The sequence below is a fragment of the Saimiri boliviensis genome, chromosome 13, assembly GCF_048565385.1.
Source record: "Saimiri boliviensis isolate mSaiBol1 chromosome 13, mSaiBol1.pri, whole genome shotgun sequence".
Classification (NCBI taxonomy): Eukaryota; Metazoa; Chordata; class Mammalia; order Primates; family Cebidae; genus Saimiri; species Saimiri boliviensis.
Genome location: NC_133461.1, coordinates 60,510,824 through 60,528,479, shown reverse-complemented (window position 1 = coordinate 60,528,479; position 17,656 = coordinate 60,510,824). Strand labels below are relative to the sequence as shown.

Below are 17,656 nucleotides of genomic sequence, written 5' to 3'. Positions count from 1 at the left end.
CCAGCTGTATATCCAAAGGAAAATAAATCTTTCTACCAAAAGGACACATGCATATGTATGGTTATCGCAACACTGTTCACAGCAGCAAAGACACGGAATCCACCTAGGTGCCCATCAGCAGCAGATTGGATAAAGAAAATGTGGTGCATACACACCATGACCACACAGCCAAATCAAAGAATGAAATCATGTTCTTTGCAGCAACATGGATGCAGCTGGAAGCCATTATCTGAAGCAAACTGAAACCAAATGCCACATGTTCTTACTTAGAAATGGAAGCTAAATGGTGGGTACACACAGTCATAAAGATGGCAACAACAGACTCTGGGGACTACTAGAGAGGGGATGGAGGGAGGGCGACAAGGGTCAAAAGACTAACTATTGGGTACTGTGCTCACTACCTGGGTGATGAGATCAGTTGTTCCCCAAACCTTAGTATCACACACAATATACTCATGCAGTAAACCTGCACCCTGTACCCCCTGAATCCAAAAAGTTGGAAACAGAGATAAGAAACCAAATTTAAATGTATATAGGAAGTAGAAACAAGAAAATATGACAATCAACTGGATTTGGACAGTTAAGGAAAAGAGACAGGATAAATTTCTGGATTTCTAGCTTGGTTGGGTAGATTTCAGTGCCATTCATCTCAGTGTGGATAAAAAAAAAAAATAAGAAAATGTGAGGAGAAAAATACGTGTTCATTTGGGGTTCATTACAATTTTTTGGTACTTGTGGAACATCTGGATAGAAACATACAGTAGTTATTTAAAACTTCAGTTTTGAAGTTTAGGAGATCTCTAGACTACAGATAGATTTGGGAGTGATTAGCATAAAGATGGTAATAGAAGCCATTAAGTAGATGAGATTGTCCGTAAACAGAATGTGCAATAAAAACAGAATATAAACAATGTTAAAGTATTAGGGAATAAAAGCATGTAAGGGGAACTTAGAGGAAGAGGAACCCAAGTGAGAATCCAGGCTGGATTCCCCAAGAAATAAAAGGAGGTGTTGACTGGGCACGGTGGCTCATGCCTGTGCTCCCAGCACTTTGGGAGGCTGAGGCAGGCAGATCACCTGAAGTTAGGAGTTCGAGACCAGCCTGACCAACATGGTGAAACCCCATCATGTCTACCAAAAATACAAAAAAATTAGACAGGTGTGGTGGTGGGCACCTGTAATCCCTGCTACTCAGGAAGCCGAGGCAGGAGAATCACTTGAACCCAGGAAGCAGAGGTTGCAGTGAGCAGAGATCGCACCACTGCACTCCAGCCTGGGCAACACAGTGAGACTCTCTCAAAAAAAAAAAAAAAAAAAAAAGGGAGGAAGAGGAGGAGGAGGAGCTGGGAACAGAATAGGAATGTGGAAGTTAAAAGGCAAAGGTTCCATTGGAATTACCTTCAACACTATGTAATCTCTTGAAGTCATGGTTTCTTTATAGGATAGCATTAACAATAGCCAGGCATTGGATAAATGGTAACAAATGTCGGGTATTACTTTAAAGTAGAAATAAAAGGCAACTGCAAAAGTAAACAACTTCAATGAAAGTTACACTTCTGCCGGGCGGGGTGGCTCAAGCCTGTAATCCCAGCACTTTGGGAGGCCGAGGCGGGTGGATCACGAGGTCAAGAGATCGAGACCATCCTGGTCAACATGGTGAAACCCCGTCTCTACTAAAAATACAAAAAATTAGCTGGGCATGGTGGCACGTGCCTGTAATCCCAGCTACTCAGGAGGCTGAGGCAGGAGAATTGCCTGAACCCAGGAGGCAGAGGTTGCGGTGAGCCGAGATCGCGCCATTGCACTCCAGCCTGGGTAACAAGAGCAAAACTCTGTCTCAAAAAAATAAAATAAAATAAAATAAAAAAAGAAAGTTACACTTCTATAAGGATTATAAAGTCATTATAGGTAAGGTAAAGAAAGACTTCATTTTACCAAAGCCGATTGCCTAGTAAAATACCCTATGTTTACTTCCCTGAAACTAGTTAAACAGAGAAGTGTCACCTCGTAAGTACCATTTTCCACACCAAAGCCTAAGGCATCAAAGCCTCTCAGTTTAAGTCATTAATGTTTGTGAGTATGATCTGATAAAAGTGTCATTACCAAGGCCAAATTCTTCATTTTTGAAATAGAATAAAGCTAGATTAACCTCCTGAGGCCATGAAATGTTTCCTCAGGGTCCTATGGAAGAGCCTTATATTCCAATACTTTTGTAAGTCAGAGACAAGACAAAGTGAAAATGAACAAAACTTGGGGTACAGATGGCTCCGTAAGATGGTCCATCACCTCCAAAGATTCTCACATTAGACTCACTGACGTGGAATCATTTCCTTCTTTGGGGAAAAAAAATCCCAACCATCTGAACGTATTTTCATTATATGTTACAAAGTTCGTCATTTTGTCTCCTGAGACATTGGTTTAAATCTTTTGGTCTGATGACTACTGCACATGCTCTTCCCTGCAGGGACAGCCTTCCTAATACAAAGGGTCAAGCTTGTTTGTGTGGTTGGCTCACTGTCACCTAAGAACCTCCGGTCACTGGTTGCACTTTAAAGACATAATAATGAATGGGACCTACCAGCCCAACAGAATCGAAATTTCACTTTAGTTCTGATAAGCTAAGAAAAGTTAACTTAGCATACGTAATTTAGGGAGAAGAGTGGAAAAAGAACAGTGTCATTTCTTTAGACCAACGTTGAAAAGAGTTAATCTAATATGAAAGACTTAACATTTCTGCATATGCACACTCTCTTCTGAGCAGATCAACTTTCTTTTGAGGTGAAGATAAAATCATGGATGCACTATTTTCGTGTTTCTTTAATGAGTGTTTCTGCATCGGGAGCACATGGGCATACAGTAACCTTTATATTGATAGCAGTGGGCTCTGCTCTGTGAGTGGACAAGATGAAACAGTTCATTTCCTTATATTTTGTGTTATGAATGTATGCATTGTTTTATCAGGAATGACTCACCACAGAAGAACTATTCAATTCTTTCTGAATGATGTTTCACTTTGAAATTTTGGAATTATGCCTTATTAAATAATGAGTGGCCAGGGTGAATGATTGTTGTGATGATTCGTCATGTTCCCCATCTCAGCCAGCAGACACTCGTTTTTCAAAACGCCGGACTTTCACGTCTTCTTTGAATACACACCATTTATGAAACAGCCACTCCCGTCGCTGCCCTGATAACGTTTGGAATAGCATCATCATTTATGCTGGCAATATCATTGCTCTGGGTCAGGCTGCAAAATAGCCAAAGAAACGCATTTGTCATCTAACACGCATGTTCTAAGAATTAAGCTTTAGGTTATAAATGCTTCCAGCTATGGCTCTCTTTTTCTTAAAAAAAAGAAAAAAAAAAGATGTTAAAAGGAAAATAAATTTTTCTGTTTGTTAGTTTAAATTTTTGGCATTGGTATTATAAAGAGACACAGTCACAACAGTCACAACAGTCGCAATCACCATGATAGCACGTAACACATGGAAAATGTCACCTTGACCTGGAGAAGCTATTTTCATGTTTGACCACTACCTGAAGGATCCGTAGGGCACATTTCTAAAACAGGGGTGTTTTTTTTGCTTTTGCTTTTTTATAAAAAATAGAGACAGGGTCTCACTATGTTGCCCAGGCTGGTCTGGAGTCAAGGGATCCTTCCACCTAGGCCTCCCAAAGTGCTAGGATTATAGGTGTGAGCCACACTGTCCCTGGCCCAGTTTAACTTTTGTAACAGTAAAATGCAATAAGAGATTTACTTTTGAGATTATATTCTAGATCTTAGTGCAACTGCATAAAGTGGTTGCTTATCACATTCTCAGGGTTTAGTATTATTAAGAATTTTTTTTGCTATTATATATAAGTAAATTTGGCTAGTATTATTAAGAATATTTTTTGGCTATTATAAATAAGTAGTTTTGGCTATTATAAAAATAATATAAGTATATAATATAAAATACAAGCTTTAAGAATAGATGAAATCATACATATTGCTAACAAGAGGACACTTAGAATGTAGAGAATATCTTTACAATTTGAGGCCATGGAGATGGATGTGCATGGATGTAATGTGTAAATGTATGTTTTTTTAAATCAACATTTTTCTAATTACTGGCAAGATCAAGCATTTTGCCATATGCTGGGTAATATATAAACTTACTTTCATGTGAATCAATATATTTGTTTTCTTATGATTCTCTCTTTATAGATTTTGACCATTTTTTATTGTGTTGATTGCATTATTCTTCATTTATTAATTTGAATATTATACGTGTGAACACTTTTTGCTACGTAGTGTTGCAAATACGTTCTCGTACTCAGTGACTGTTTTTCTTAACATTGCTGACAGCATCTTTGGCTAAACAGAAGTTTTACATTTTTATGCACTTCCATTCACTCACCTTTTTCTTTATGGTGTCTAAGTTTACCATGATGCTTCTAAAGGCTTTCTCTACCACATTCCTTTGCATTTCTTTAGCCCTTCTTTATTGACTTCCATAAGGCTTTATAGGTTATCTGTTTCCATAAAACGCTGATAAATTTCTCTTTAAATTGTTTAAGCATAGAAATCGAGATTATAAAATATAATCTTCTATATTGGAGAACTTTACGTTTTAAAAATATTATCATTTTTAATCTATATGCTTAGTAGGAATTCATTTTTCCCCAAGTGGATGCACAAAGGGTCCAACTCCACTATTAAACGCTTGATTTTTTCCTTGCCTATACCAGTTGCCACTTTTGCAATATATTATATTCAAATACATACTTAGTTCTGTTTCTGGAGTCCTTATTTTATTCTACTGATTTGTCAGTTGCTTTACTAACACAACCCTGTTTCATCATTGCAGCTATAAAATATAGCTAAGGCAAGGCATGGTGGCTCATGTGTGTAACCCTGGCATTTTGGGAGGCTGAGACGGGTGGATCAATTGAGGTCAGGAGTTCAAGACCAGCCTGGCCAGCATGATGAAACCCCATCTCTACTAAAAATACAAAAATTAGCCAGTTGTGGTAGTGCACACCTGTAATCCCAGCACTTGGGGAGGCCAAGGTGGGTGGATCACTGGAGGTCAGAAGTTCGAGACCAGCCTGGCCAACATGGTGAAACCCCTTCTATACAAAACTACAAAAATTAGCCCGGCTTGGTGGCATGTGCCTGTAATCCCAGCTTCTTGGGAAGCTGAGGTACGAGAATCACTTGAACCCAGGAGGCAGAGGTTGCAGTGAGCATGATACTGCACTCCAGCCTGGGCTATAAAGTGAGACTCCATCTCAAAAAAATAAATAAAAAATGAAAAACAGAGTATATCTGAGATCTGGTAAAGGGCATTCCTCCCCTTGTTTTTTATTTATTTTTATTTTCTGGTGTTCTTAGACCCTTTAGTCCTCCTTACTTATCATCCACATTTAGTTTTCATGTGGATTCTCAAATCTATCTGTTCCTCTCTACCACCACTAACACTTAACTAAGCCCTTTACCTTGTTTAGATTTTAGCAGCATTGCAACCACCTTGACTGGCTTTCTTTCTCTAGTGTTGCCCAGTTTAGTCTACCTTCTAAATTCCCTTCATAAGGAAATCTGATTGTTTTGAGGATTCACGTTATTTTTTTTTAAATTTTACTTTAGGTGCATACTATATCTGGCATTTCTCCCCATTTTATCCCTCCCCACTCTCACCTCCCTCTCCACCTCCTGTTGTCTCTCCCCTACCCACCAAACTGTTCCCTGTGTGTGATGCTCCTCTCCCTGAGTCCATGTGTTCTAGTTGTCCAACACCCACCTATTAGTGAGAACATACAGTGCTTGGCTTTCTGTTCTTGGGTCAGTTTGCTGAGAATGATGGTTTCCAGATTCATCCAAGTCCCTACAAAGGACACGGAACTCATTGTTTTTTATGGCTGCGTAGTATTCCATGGTGTATCTGTACCACATTTTCTTTGTCCAGTCCATCATTGATGGGCATTTGGGTTGGTTCCAGATCTTTGCTATCGTACACAGGGCTGCAGTGAACATACGTGTGCATGTGTCTTTATAATAGAACGATTAATAGTTCTTTGGGTATATACCCAATAGTGAGATTGCTGGGTCAAATGGAATTTCTATTTCCAGATTTTTTTTTTTTTAAGATGGAGCTTCACTCATATTGCCCAGGCTGGAGTGCAATGGTACAATCTCAGCTCACCGCAACCTCCGCCTCCGGGGTTCAAGTGATTCTTTGGCCTCAGCCTCCCGAGTAGCTAGGATAATAGGCATGTGCCACCACACCCGGCTAAGTTTTGTATTTTTAGTAGAGATGGGGTTCCACCGTGTTGGCCATGCTGGTCTTGAACTCCCAACTGCAGGTGATCTGCCCACCTTGGCCTCCCAAAGTGCTGAGATTACAGGTGTGAGCCACCAAGCCCAGCCTGGACTCATACAATGTTTTTACAATAGCTTTGTTGAAATATAATACCATATAATTCACCCTTTTCAAGTGTACAATTTAATGATTTTGGTATTTCGCAGAGTCATGCAACCAATACTATAACTAATTTTAGAACCTTTTTATCACTGTAAAAAGAAACTCCATGCCCTTTAAATATCACTTCCTAATGCCACCATCTTCCTATCCCTTCCCCACACAGCTCTAGTCAACCACTAATCTACTTTGTATCTTTCGAGATTTGCCTATTCTGGACATTTCACATAGTAGAATCATGTAATAATATGTGGTCTTTTGTAATATGTGGCTTCTTTCACTTAGCATAATGTTCTCAAAGTTCATCTATGTTGTAGCATGTATCCGTACTTCATTCCTTTTTGAGCCAAATAGTTCATTTACCACATTTCATCCATTCAGCAATAGACAGACATTTGGGTTGCTTCCACCTTTTGTCTTTTATGAATAAGGCTGCTTTGAACTTCATATAAACTTTAAAATGAGTTTTTTACATTTGAATAAAATTTCTGTGGAGATTTATAGGGCAGTGGTTTATACCTGTGATCCCAACACTTTGGGAAGCCAAGGTGGGCATATCACTTGGAATCAGGAGTTTGAGACCATCCTGATCAACCTGGTGAAACCCAATCTCTGCTAAAAATACAAAAATTATCCAGTCGTGGTGGCGTGAGCCTGTAGTCCCAGCTACTCAGGAGGGTGAGGCAGGAGAATCACTTGAACCCAGGAGGTGGAGGTTGCAGTGAGCCAAGATCACACCACTACACTCCAAACTGGGTGACAGAGTGAGACTCCATCTCCAAAACAGAAAAAAGTTAAAATTTATATGGAGATTTTTGTTGCAATTTATCAAATTTATAGATAAATTTAGGGAAAATTCAAGTTTTTTACAGGAAAATTGTGGGGTTTTTTTACATTCATTTAGCACTTATTTATTGCCTTTCATACATTTTATCATTTTCTTCATAAAATTCTGGTGCATTTCTTTTTGTAATTTCTGTGTATTTTACGTTTTGCCATTTTAAAGGGACCTTTTTCATTAAGATTTTATCTGATGTTACATGGAAAATCTGTTAATTTATGTATTGTTACCTTATATCTAACTACCTTGAGGATTTTCTTTATTAGTTCTCATGGTTTTTCAGTTGATTTTCTCTTATCTTACAGATAATTGATTGAATAATCTGTATATACTCAAAACTTACCTTTTTCTTTTTTTTTTTTTTTTTTTTTTTTTTGAGACGGAGTTTCACTCTTGTTGCCCAGGCTGGAGTGCAATGGCGCGATCTCGGCTCACCGCAACCTCTGCCTCCTGGGTTCAGGCAATTCTCCTGCCTCAGCCTCCTAAGTAGCTGGGATTATAGGCACGCGCCACCACGCCCAGCTAGTTTTTTGTATTTTTAGTAGAGACGGGGTTTCACCATGTTGACCAGGATGGTCTCAATCTCTCGACCTCGTGATCCACCCGCCTCGGCCTCCCAAAGTGCTGGGATTACAGGCTTGAGCCACCGCGCCCGGTCCAAAACTTACCTTTTTCTTTGCAATGTTTATATTACTTATTTTTTTTTAATTTTCTAATTTCACTGGCTGGGATGATACATAATAGCAGCTATGGGGGCATACATCTTTTTCCCTATTAACTTTAATTTGTGTAATTATGAACAATGTTACAGCCAAAGTTAAAGAAATCTAATAAAGAAAGAAAAATTGCATTAATCCCATGTGAAAACAAACTTTTAAAATAACTGACATTAGCCAGGTACAATGGCTCGTGCCTGTAATCCCAACAGTTTGGGAGGCCAAGGCAGGCAGGTCACTTGAGGCCAGGAGTTCAAGACTAGCCTGACCAACATAGCAGGTTTGCCTAAATAGGCAAATCTTGTACTTTCTGTCTCTACAGAAAGTACAAAAATTAGCCAAGCGTGGTGGTGTGTACCTGTTGTCTCAGCTATTCAGGGGCTAAAGCACGAGAATTGCTTGAAGCCAGAAGGCGGAGACTGTAGTGAACCAAGATCATACCTCTGCACTCCAGCCTGGATGGCAAAGCAAGACTCTGTTTCAGTAAATAAATAAATAAATAAATAAAACAACTAATATTAAACTGATTATATATGAATAGAAAGACTGAGGAAGAATATACTCCAAATTTCTAAGAGTGGTTCTTCTAGTTGTATGGAATTCTACAGACAGGAACAAGGGGAGGCAGGGGAACCCACCTTCCGCTTCCTGCATATCTGTATAGCTTGGCTATTTGCAATTAGCATTTTCTACTTTTATAATTTTACAATGCATCTTAGAATAAATCCAAAGAGTACAAAGTGTGTAGTGACTTGTCTTTACATATAAAGATTGAGAGGTATGCCCTTTTAATGGCTAAGATGTAAGTTCTATTCACCAAGTTCAATCTCAACTATATTAGAGAGTTAAAGCTGGGAAGGAAGGAATGAAGGAGAGGAAGAAACGAAGATTGATAAATTAATAGATAAAAATATAGATATAGCCGGACGCGGTGGCTCAAGCCTGTAATCCCAGCACTTTGGGAGGCCGACGCAGGTGGATCACGAGGTCAAGAGATCGAGACCGTCCTGGTCAACATGGTGAAACCCCGTCTCTACTAAAAATACAAAAAATTAGCTGGGCCTGGCGGCGCGTGCCTGTAATACCAGCTACTCAGGGGGCTGAGGCAGGAGAATTGCCTGAACCCAGGAGGCGGAGGTTGCGGTGAACCGAGATTGCGCCATTGCACTCCAGCCTGGGTAACAAGAGCGAAACTCCGTCTAAAAAAAAAAAATCTATATATAGATATAGATATAGATATAGATATAGATATAGATATATACCCACTTGCTGTTACTAAACAGTCCAAAAACAGAAAGATGGCCACGGGAAAGAAATAGGTACAAAGAAAAGCTTTACAAATTACCCAAGTCAGAATTCCAGGGCAGGACAATTGCTGCTGTTATCTGCTTCCTAGGATGGATAGGAATATGTGAATGAGACAATTAGTTCATGATTGAAGAGAATGTTAATTGCTCTCCAATACCATATTTCCTGGCAAAAGTTCTTCCTTCTGAGACACTGTGGGGGAGTTTAGCAATCATAGAAAGGTATCTATGTCATTTGTCCCAGTTTGCCACATACATGATAGTGGTGCCACATCGTATTGCTTCCTGCATTTTGGAATGTGACTAAATGCACCTCTTCCATTGTTCCCTTCCAGAATCTCCAATGAACACTCACCCAAACTGCAGATCCGGAGTCATAGTTACCTGAGGGCAGTGAGTGAAGTCTCCATCAACCGGAGCCTGGACAGCCTCGACCCTGCAGGCTTGCTCACATCACCAAAGTTCCGCTCCAGGAATGAGAGCTACATGCGAGCCATGAGCACCATCAGCCAGGTGAGGGCCATCAGGGCAGCGGGGGTCAGGAGCCATTAGCGGCAGGAAGGTTAGTGAGAACTGAGAGGGCATGAGGTGGGGAGGCAGTCACTCACCCAGTAGACCATTGATGGATCAGACAGGAGGTGCAGTCAAGTGCTGTAAAGAGCATGCTGTGTGTTCAGCCGCAGTAAGCCCCCATTATCAATGGTCTGTCGAGAGGTGGGGCCCTCTGCAGGTGGTTAAAGCACAATGAAGGGGGTGCTTGGAAATTCGCTTCAGGTCAGGAGTTTGAGATCAGTCTGCCCAACATGGAGAAATCCTGTATCTACTAAAAATACAAAAGTTAGCCTGGCATGGTGGCAGACACCTGTGATCCCAGCCACTCAGGTGGCTGAAGCAAGAGGATCACTTGAACCTGGGAGGCAGAGGTTGCAGTGAACCGAGATCACATCACTGCACTCCAGCCTGGGTGACAGAGCAAGTCTCTGCCTCAATTAAAAAAAAAAAAAAAACTTCAGCTTTTAAACAAGTAAGGGATATGAATCTAACTTTGATGTAGGATCATTAATCTGGCCAAAAAAAAAAAAAAAACATAGAAAGATAGGAGAGAATGAGAGAAGCTAGAAGCAGAGAGACTACTTTGGAAGACACTGTGATTATCAAGGTGAGAATAATACCGATGGTGGTGGTGACCACCGTGGTGATGTTCGTGTGTTGGTGATGATGGGAGTGACGGTGACAATGGTGATGGTGGTGGTGGTGGGTGCTGGTATGGTGGTAGCAGTGATGATTGTGGTGGTGATGGTGGTGATGATGGTGACGGTGTTGGTAGTGATGGTGGTGGTAATGATGGTGATGGCAGTGACACTAATAGTGGTGGTGATGGTGATGGTCATGGCAGTGATGATGGGCATGGTGGGACAGTGATGGTAACAGTAGTGGCAGTGGCAATTGTAGTGGTGGTGATGAGATGATGATGGTTATGGTGGTGGTGATGATCATGATGGTGGTGGGGTGATAGTTACAGAGTGGCAGTGAAGGCTGTGATGGTAACGGTGGTGTTGGTGATGGTGGTGATTATGGTAGTATTGATGGTGACAGTGGCATTGGTGTTGCGATGGTGATTGTGGTGATAGTGATGGTGACAGTGGTGGTGGTGGTAGTCATGATGTTGGTTGTGGTGATGATAGTGATGGTGACAGTGGCAATGGTGGTAGTTGTGATGGTGATTGTGGTGATAGTGATGATGACAGTGATATTAGTGGTCATGATGCTGGTTCTGGTGATTGTGGTGTTAGTGATGGTGACTGGTGGTGGTGGTAGTCATGATGATGGTCGTGGTGATTGTGGTGATAGTGATGATGACAGTGATAGCAGTGGTGGTCATGGTGGTGGTTGTGGTGATTCTGGTGATAGTGATGATGACAGTGGTGGTGGTAGTTGTGATGATGGTTGTGATTGTGGTGTTAGTGATGGTGACAGTGGCAATGGTGGTAGTCGTGATGGTGGTTGTGGTGATTGTGGTGATAGTGATGGTGATAGTGGTGGCAGTGGTGGCTGTGATGGCAATGGCTGTGATTATAGTGATGGTGACAGTGGTAGCAATGGTGCTCGTGATGGTGATGGCTCTGATTGTAGTGACGGTGACAGTGGTGGCAGTGGCAGTGGTGATTGTGATAGTGGTGGCTGTGATTGTAGTGATGGTGACAGTGGTGGCTGTGGTGGTTGTGATGATGATGGCTCTGATTATAGTGATGGTGGCAGCAGTGGCAGTGGTAGTTGTGATGGCGATGGCTGTGATTCTAGTGATGGTGACAGTGGTGGCAGTGGCAGTGGTGATTGTGAAAGTGATGGCTGTGATTTTAGTGATGGTAATAGTGGTGGCAGTGGTGGTTGTGATGGTGGTAGCTGTGATATAGTGATGGTGACAGTGGTGGCTGTGATGGCGGTAGCTGTGATATAGTGATGGTGACAGTGGTGGCTGTGATGGCGGTAGCTGTGATATAGTGATGGTGGCAATAGTGGTTGTGATGGTGGTGATGGTAGTGGTGGTGATGGTGGTAGTGGTGGTGATGGTAGTGGTGGTGATGGTGGTAGCAGTGATAGTGGTGATGGTGATGCTATAGTGTGGTGCTGGTATAGATGAAACAATGTATTGAGAAAAGGAGTACAAAATGGTAGACTGATGAAAAGGAAAACAAAATAAGAAAATAGAAAAGGAATACAAAATAAGACCCTGAAACAGGAACACTGCTCTCACTCTGTCCCTTTCAACAAAATTAAGCTCCCTGCTCTAAATTGAGTCCTGAAAAGTCAGGAACTGCAGGGCAGACTCCAAGGGCAGAGTAGGGGGAGTCAGGGAAAGCTGGCCTGTGGGATTTCAGTGCTGGTCCATCATGTGTTTTACTTTACAGAAATCTCCAAGAACATGCAAACCTATTTGTGCTAATGATTGCCCAATGATATACATCTCAATTCTCAGGGAATTCGCTGGAGCCTCTTTTTGGTGCACTTTAGATTCGTTTTGTTTTTATTTTTTTCACAATAATTAACATTTAAAACTTCTTGGAACATGTATTTATTCTGTATGGCCTAAAGGTCACACAGTCATTGAGAATTATATAATGACGTACAAATCTAGGGATCATACATGCTGAATATATCAGTGCATTTAAAATATTCTGTTGGAAAAATATTTATATACATTCATGGCTTTCATAACTTTACAATGTTTAAAACAGGAGAACATTTAATTTCCCCCAGCAGCACACTGCCCTTGCAGCTCACTGTTTTGAGTCCCCAGCTGCACATTTTACCTTCTTTAGGACAACATCACTTTTCAGTGATCGCTTAGTAAGATAACAAATCATTCCACAGACACACGGGAGAAGTAATGCTGTCAGGTCAGGCGCTGCAATTCCATGATATAGCCATTTGGCCTTAAGCAAAATACAGAAAGAATGGCCAGCCGAAATGGACTCCTAATGATAAATTGTTTTTCTAGTTCTATATTCAATTTTCAAGTGCCACAGTATCTTTAAGGATAATTTCAAACGTCCTGTTATAGTTACAACATTGTCATTTTAAAAGGAGAATAGTTTCCTCTTCAAAGCAATGCTACTATATATATATATATACCCTAGACTTTTCAAAAAGAGGTTGGCTTTTATGTTGTTAGAACTATTTTCTCAAATAGATTATTAGTAGAAACTATAATAGTATAGAATTTAAGTGCATTATATCTTATTTCCCTTTAAAACCTGACACATTATTCATCAAAGGCTCCTACAAAGTTGAGTAAAGAGTTGGTCTAGAATAACCAAATTGTTTCTGTCATTTATTACTCACAGAAGTGAAAGATCCCTAAAAACAAATTGTGCTTGGATGATAAAGAAAAAAATTAAGTATGTTTTTATGTTTATTCTTTTTCTATATTTTTACCATAGGTACATCTAATTAAAATGGGGGCTTTTGGCCGGGCGCGGTGGCTCAAGCCTGTAATCCCAGCACTTTGGGAGGCCGAGGCGGGTGGATCACGAGGTCGAGAGATCGAGACCATCCTGGTCAACATGGTGAAACCCCGTCTCTACTAAAAATACAAAAAATTAGCTGGGCGTGGTGGCGCGTGCCTGTAATCCCAGCTACTCAGGAGGCTGAGGCAGGAGAATTGCCTGAACCCAGGAGGCGGAGGTTGCAGTGAGCCAAGATCGTACCATTGCACTCCAGCCTGGGTAACAAGAGTGAAACTCCGTCTCAAAAAATAAAATAAAATAAAATAAAATAAAATAAAATAAAATAAAATGGGGGCTTTTAAAGGAGGCCTTGAGAAGAAATAATTATATTTACAGAAAGTCAGATATTTTAAAAATATGTCACATAATCACTGTCATTTCCAAGTTAATTTATGTCTTTATTTATTTCAAGTCCATATCCTAGGTATTTTCATCTGAAATGGCAAACTGAAAGCCCACAGACATATTTTCTCTGTTGGGTTTCTACATCCTTTTCTAAAAATTAATGTAACTAGGAAGCTGTTTGCTCAGTGGTAATACCAGCAGCTTAGCTGTGACTTTCACTTAGGCCATCCCTTCATTGTGTTTGTGTGTGTGTGTGTGTGTGTGTGGAGAGAGAGAGAGAAAGAACGAAATGGAAACCTAGAAAAGTTAATTGTCTATAGGTGCACAGCCAGTCAGTGAAAGAAGCTTGGAAACCCAATTGTCCCGACTCCTAACTTATAAGTGACTTCAGTGCCTGCTGGTATTGGTGGCAATAATACTGCTAATAATAGTATTATTAACAGTAGAAAGAATAACAATGGAATAATTAGTTACCATTTTTTGAGTACCTGGTACATGCTAGTAGCTTTGCATATTACCTAATTAAGTCCACATCTATTCTGTAAGAAAGATTATTTTTTAATTGATGAATCTCAGTCTCAGAGAGTTGGACTAACATATTTGTTTCCTTCTACTATTTTTCCCACTACATTATCACATGAAATAATATCCACCATTTATGGAGTGTGAACCAGATGCCTAGATATAAAATATGCATTTTGACATTATTTTATCTTTATCTTAAAGTACTCCTATGAGGTAGGTATTATTGTACCTATTTCACAGATGAGGAAAGTGAAGCTCAGAGAATTCAAGCAAACTGTTCATTATATAATTGAAAGAACACTAAAATTCTTCTTTATCCCATGTAAAAAAAGTACATCTAAGTAAATTTAAAATCTAAGCAACAGCACAAAATAACAAAATACATTAAAATAAATATTAGGAGAATATATACATAGTATGGTGGTCAGAATTATTCCTTATAATAAAACATGAATTCCAGAAAATATAAAATAAAAGATCTATTCTAAATAAAATTAAATATTTCTGTATGGCAAAAGATATAATAAAGTTAAAATACAATTGGTGGGAGGAATATTGACACACATTAACAAAAGAGGTAAATGTTATAGTTGTTCAAACGATTCCTACAAATTAATTAGAAAAGACAATCCAAAAAAAATGGTCAAAGCTTATAAATAAAAATAATCAGAGAAAAAAAGTACAAAAGCCAGTAAATAAAGTGACAGGTGCATATTCACATTTGTAGGCTGTTTGATGCAAATCAAAACAGCACAATATCATTCTTGACATAGAGCAGCAAAAACTGAGCTAATATTCTATTCTGGTGACCGTGTTGAGAAATGAACTCTGTATTACTTGCTGCTTGGACTGGACACTGCTATGTTTCAGAAGGTGGGTTAGTAAAATCTACAAAAAGGTAAAAATACACTTAAAAAAATAGGAGCTGAAAAGGAAGGAAATTAAAAAGAAAAATGGGATTGAGTGCAGTGGCTCATGCCTGTTGTCCCAGCTACTTAGGAGGCTGAGGCCAGAGGATAGCTTGAGTCCAGGAAGTTGATTCTGCAGGGAGCTATGATCACACCACTGCAGTCCAGCCTCGGCAACAGAGCTAGACCTTATCTCTTAGAAAGATGGGAGGAGAGAGAGAGAGAACAGAAATGAAGAGTTTAAAAGAATTTAAGAGAAATTGACAAATATCAAAACCAGACAAAGAAGATTAGACATACAGATAATAGAAGTCCCTTAAGAAGAAAATCAATGGAACAGAACAAGTAAGAAAAACAACGAATTTTTTTAAACTTTTCTGAAATAGAAAGTTGATTTGAAACGACATATTGGAAGAACATACCATGTACCTGAGAAATTGACTCAAAACAATTCAACATCAGGACATATTCTGGTAAAATTACCAGACTTTAAAGAATGCTTTTTAAAAACACTTTGGATTTCTAGACAAAAAGAGCAAGTGACTTAACCAAATGAAAACTGAGTTATCATTGGACCCTCTAACAACAATGTTTTATGCTGGAAGAAGATGATGTGTGTGGCATTTTAATACACTCAAGAAAAAATATGTGAGTCAAAGGCTTTTATGCCCAGAAAAACTGACTTTCATGTGTAAAAGGCATAAACTGTTATAAGCATGGATGAATGCAGAGAATATTGTTTTATGAGCACATTCTGAGAAATATACTAGACAATGAGCTCTAAACAACGAAAATGGCCAGACATAAAAAGTATGAATGTTCCTCTTCTTAAATGGGGGTTACATCCCGGATAGACCCACTGTAAGTTGAAAATACCTTAAGTCAAAAATGGGCATTTTGTAAACATGATGGGATGTAAAACAAAAACACAATATCCAGAAAACACTAGCAACATAGTACTCCATGAAGTATCAGTTGTTTACCCTTGTAATTGCATGGTTGAGCACCTAGCCAGAATCTCGAGATAATACTGTACCACATACCAATAGCCCAGGAAAAGATCTAAATTCAAAATTGAAAGTACAGTTTCTACTGAATGCATATCAATCTTGTGTCATCATAAAGTACAAAAATCATAAGTTAAACACCATAAGTCATGGACCACCTGTAGTAGCAAACATTAAACACAATTATTCATAGAACTAAGAGCGTTCACTGGTTAGGGAGCATAATAGTTTTATTTGCTCTGACAATGTAAATATAGCATAACTATTTAAAAATGAGATATGATTTTCTAATATGGACACATATACTTATTAGCCTGGAAAATGTGCAGGGATTTCACATAACAAATTAGATAAAGAATGTGAAAATAGCATTTTTAAAACGTAAAGCATTCTTATTAAGAAATGCGTGCCTCTTTCCATTGCTATGCCTAAGGTAATTGGTCACTTTTATATGAAGTTTAAAGAAATTAGTCATTACTGGAGCACAACTTCAGATAATACAAAATGAGGAGAAAGCCAAAAATTGTAATGGTTTTCAGTAAGTGTTCTAAACCTAATTATAGTTTAATTTATTAAATTTCCAGTGCCTCATGAATTTGATATTAGAAAAATAGAGATAAGATATCCTGGAATGTAATAGAAAATTGAGAAATGCTCCTGAATCTCTAGCAAGTCAACTAAAAAGTGAGAAGTTGATGGAACATTTAGTCAGGCATATTTTTTTTTAACCTAATGTAAATTACATACAGGTGGAATATAAATCAATAAAAACTTATTCTTCAAAAAAAAAAAAGAGGGCCCCAATTTAAAGATTTTTTTCCGATTACAACAAATATTTCTGTAGCAAAATTTTTTAAATATGTTAACAAGCAATTTATGAATCATGTCAGTTTTTGTTGTTGTTGTTGTTTGTTGAGACAAAGTCTCTCTCTGTTGCCCAGGCTGGAATGCAGTGGTGCAATCAGGGCTCACTGCAGCCTTGACCTCCCAGGCTCAAGTGATCCTCCCAACCACGGCCTCGCAGAGTGCTGGGTAATAGGTGTGAGCCACCACACTCAGCCCATATGGGCTTTTTAAAAAGAAGACTGAAACTTGTAAACAGTTTGAAAATCTTGATGGTGCTTTTCAAAATTTTGACATATCTGAGTTTAGTCTATTTTTGTGCAGAATGTGGGTATCTTGCCAGAAAATATAGGGCATGTTTCCATACCATGCACTAAATTAAGCTTACCACTGAAATTATTTGACAGACTAGTCACTTCAAAAGGCACTATAAAAATACTCATTTCTAAAATGTTTGAGTTAAAAAGTTGTACCGAAATACATGAACTCTGACAATGGACTAATAAAATTCTTCTCCAAGTTTGTGTTTATAAATAAGAATAACATGCATTGGAGTAAGGCCCACATTTCCTTGCATTCTACAAACAAGGCCCTTTTCTCTTTAAAATGTAATCAAGGGCGGTGGTGGTAGCTCATGCCTGCAATCTTTGGGAGGCCGAGGCTGGTGGATCGCTTGAGGTCAGGAGTTCGAGACCA

The 17,656-nt window shown here is 39.1% G+C and overlaps 1 protein-coding gene across 20 annotated transcripts in view; it reads left to right on the top strand.

The window, feature by feature from the left end:
• Nucleotides 1-17,656, top strand: part of DLGAP1 (DLG associated protein 1) — a 966,546-nt gene that overhangs the window by 718,846 nt on the left and 230,044 nt on the right. For all 20 annotated transcript variants that reach the window (XM_074383719.1, XM_074383721.1, XM_039463610.2 and 17 more), the window contains one exon: nt 9,661-9,838. In XM_074383719.1, coding sequence (XP_074239820.1) covers nt 9,661-9,838 — 178 coding nt within the window. The remainder of the gene's footprint in view (nt 1-9,660; nt 9,839-17,656) is intronic.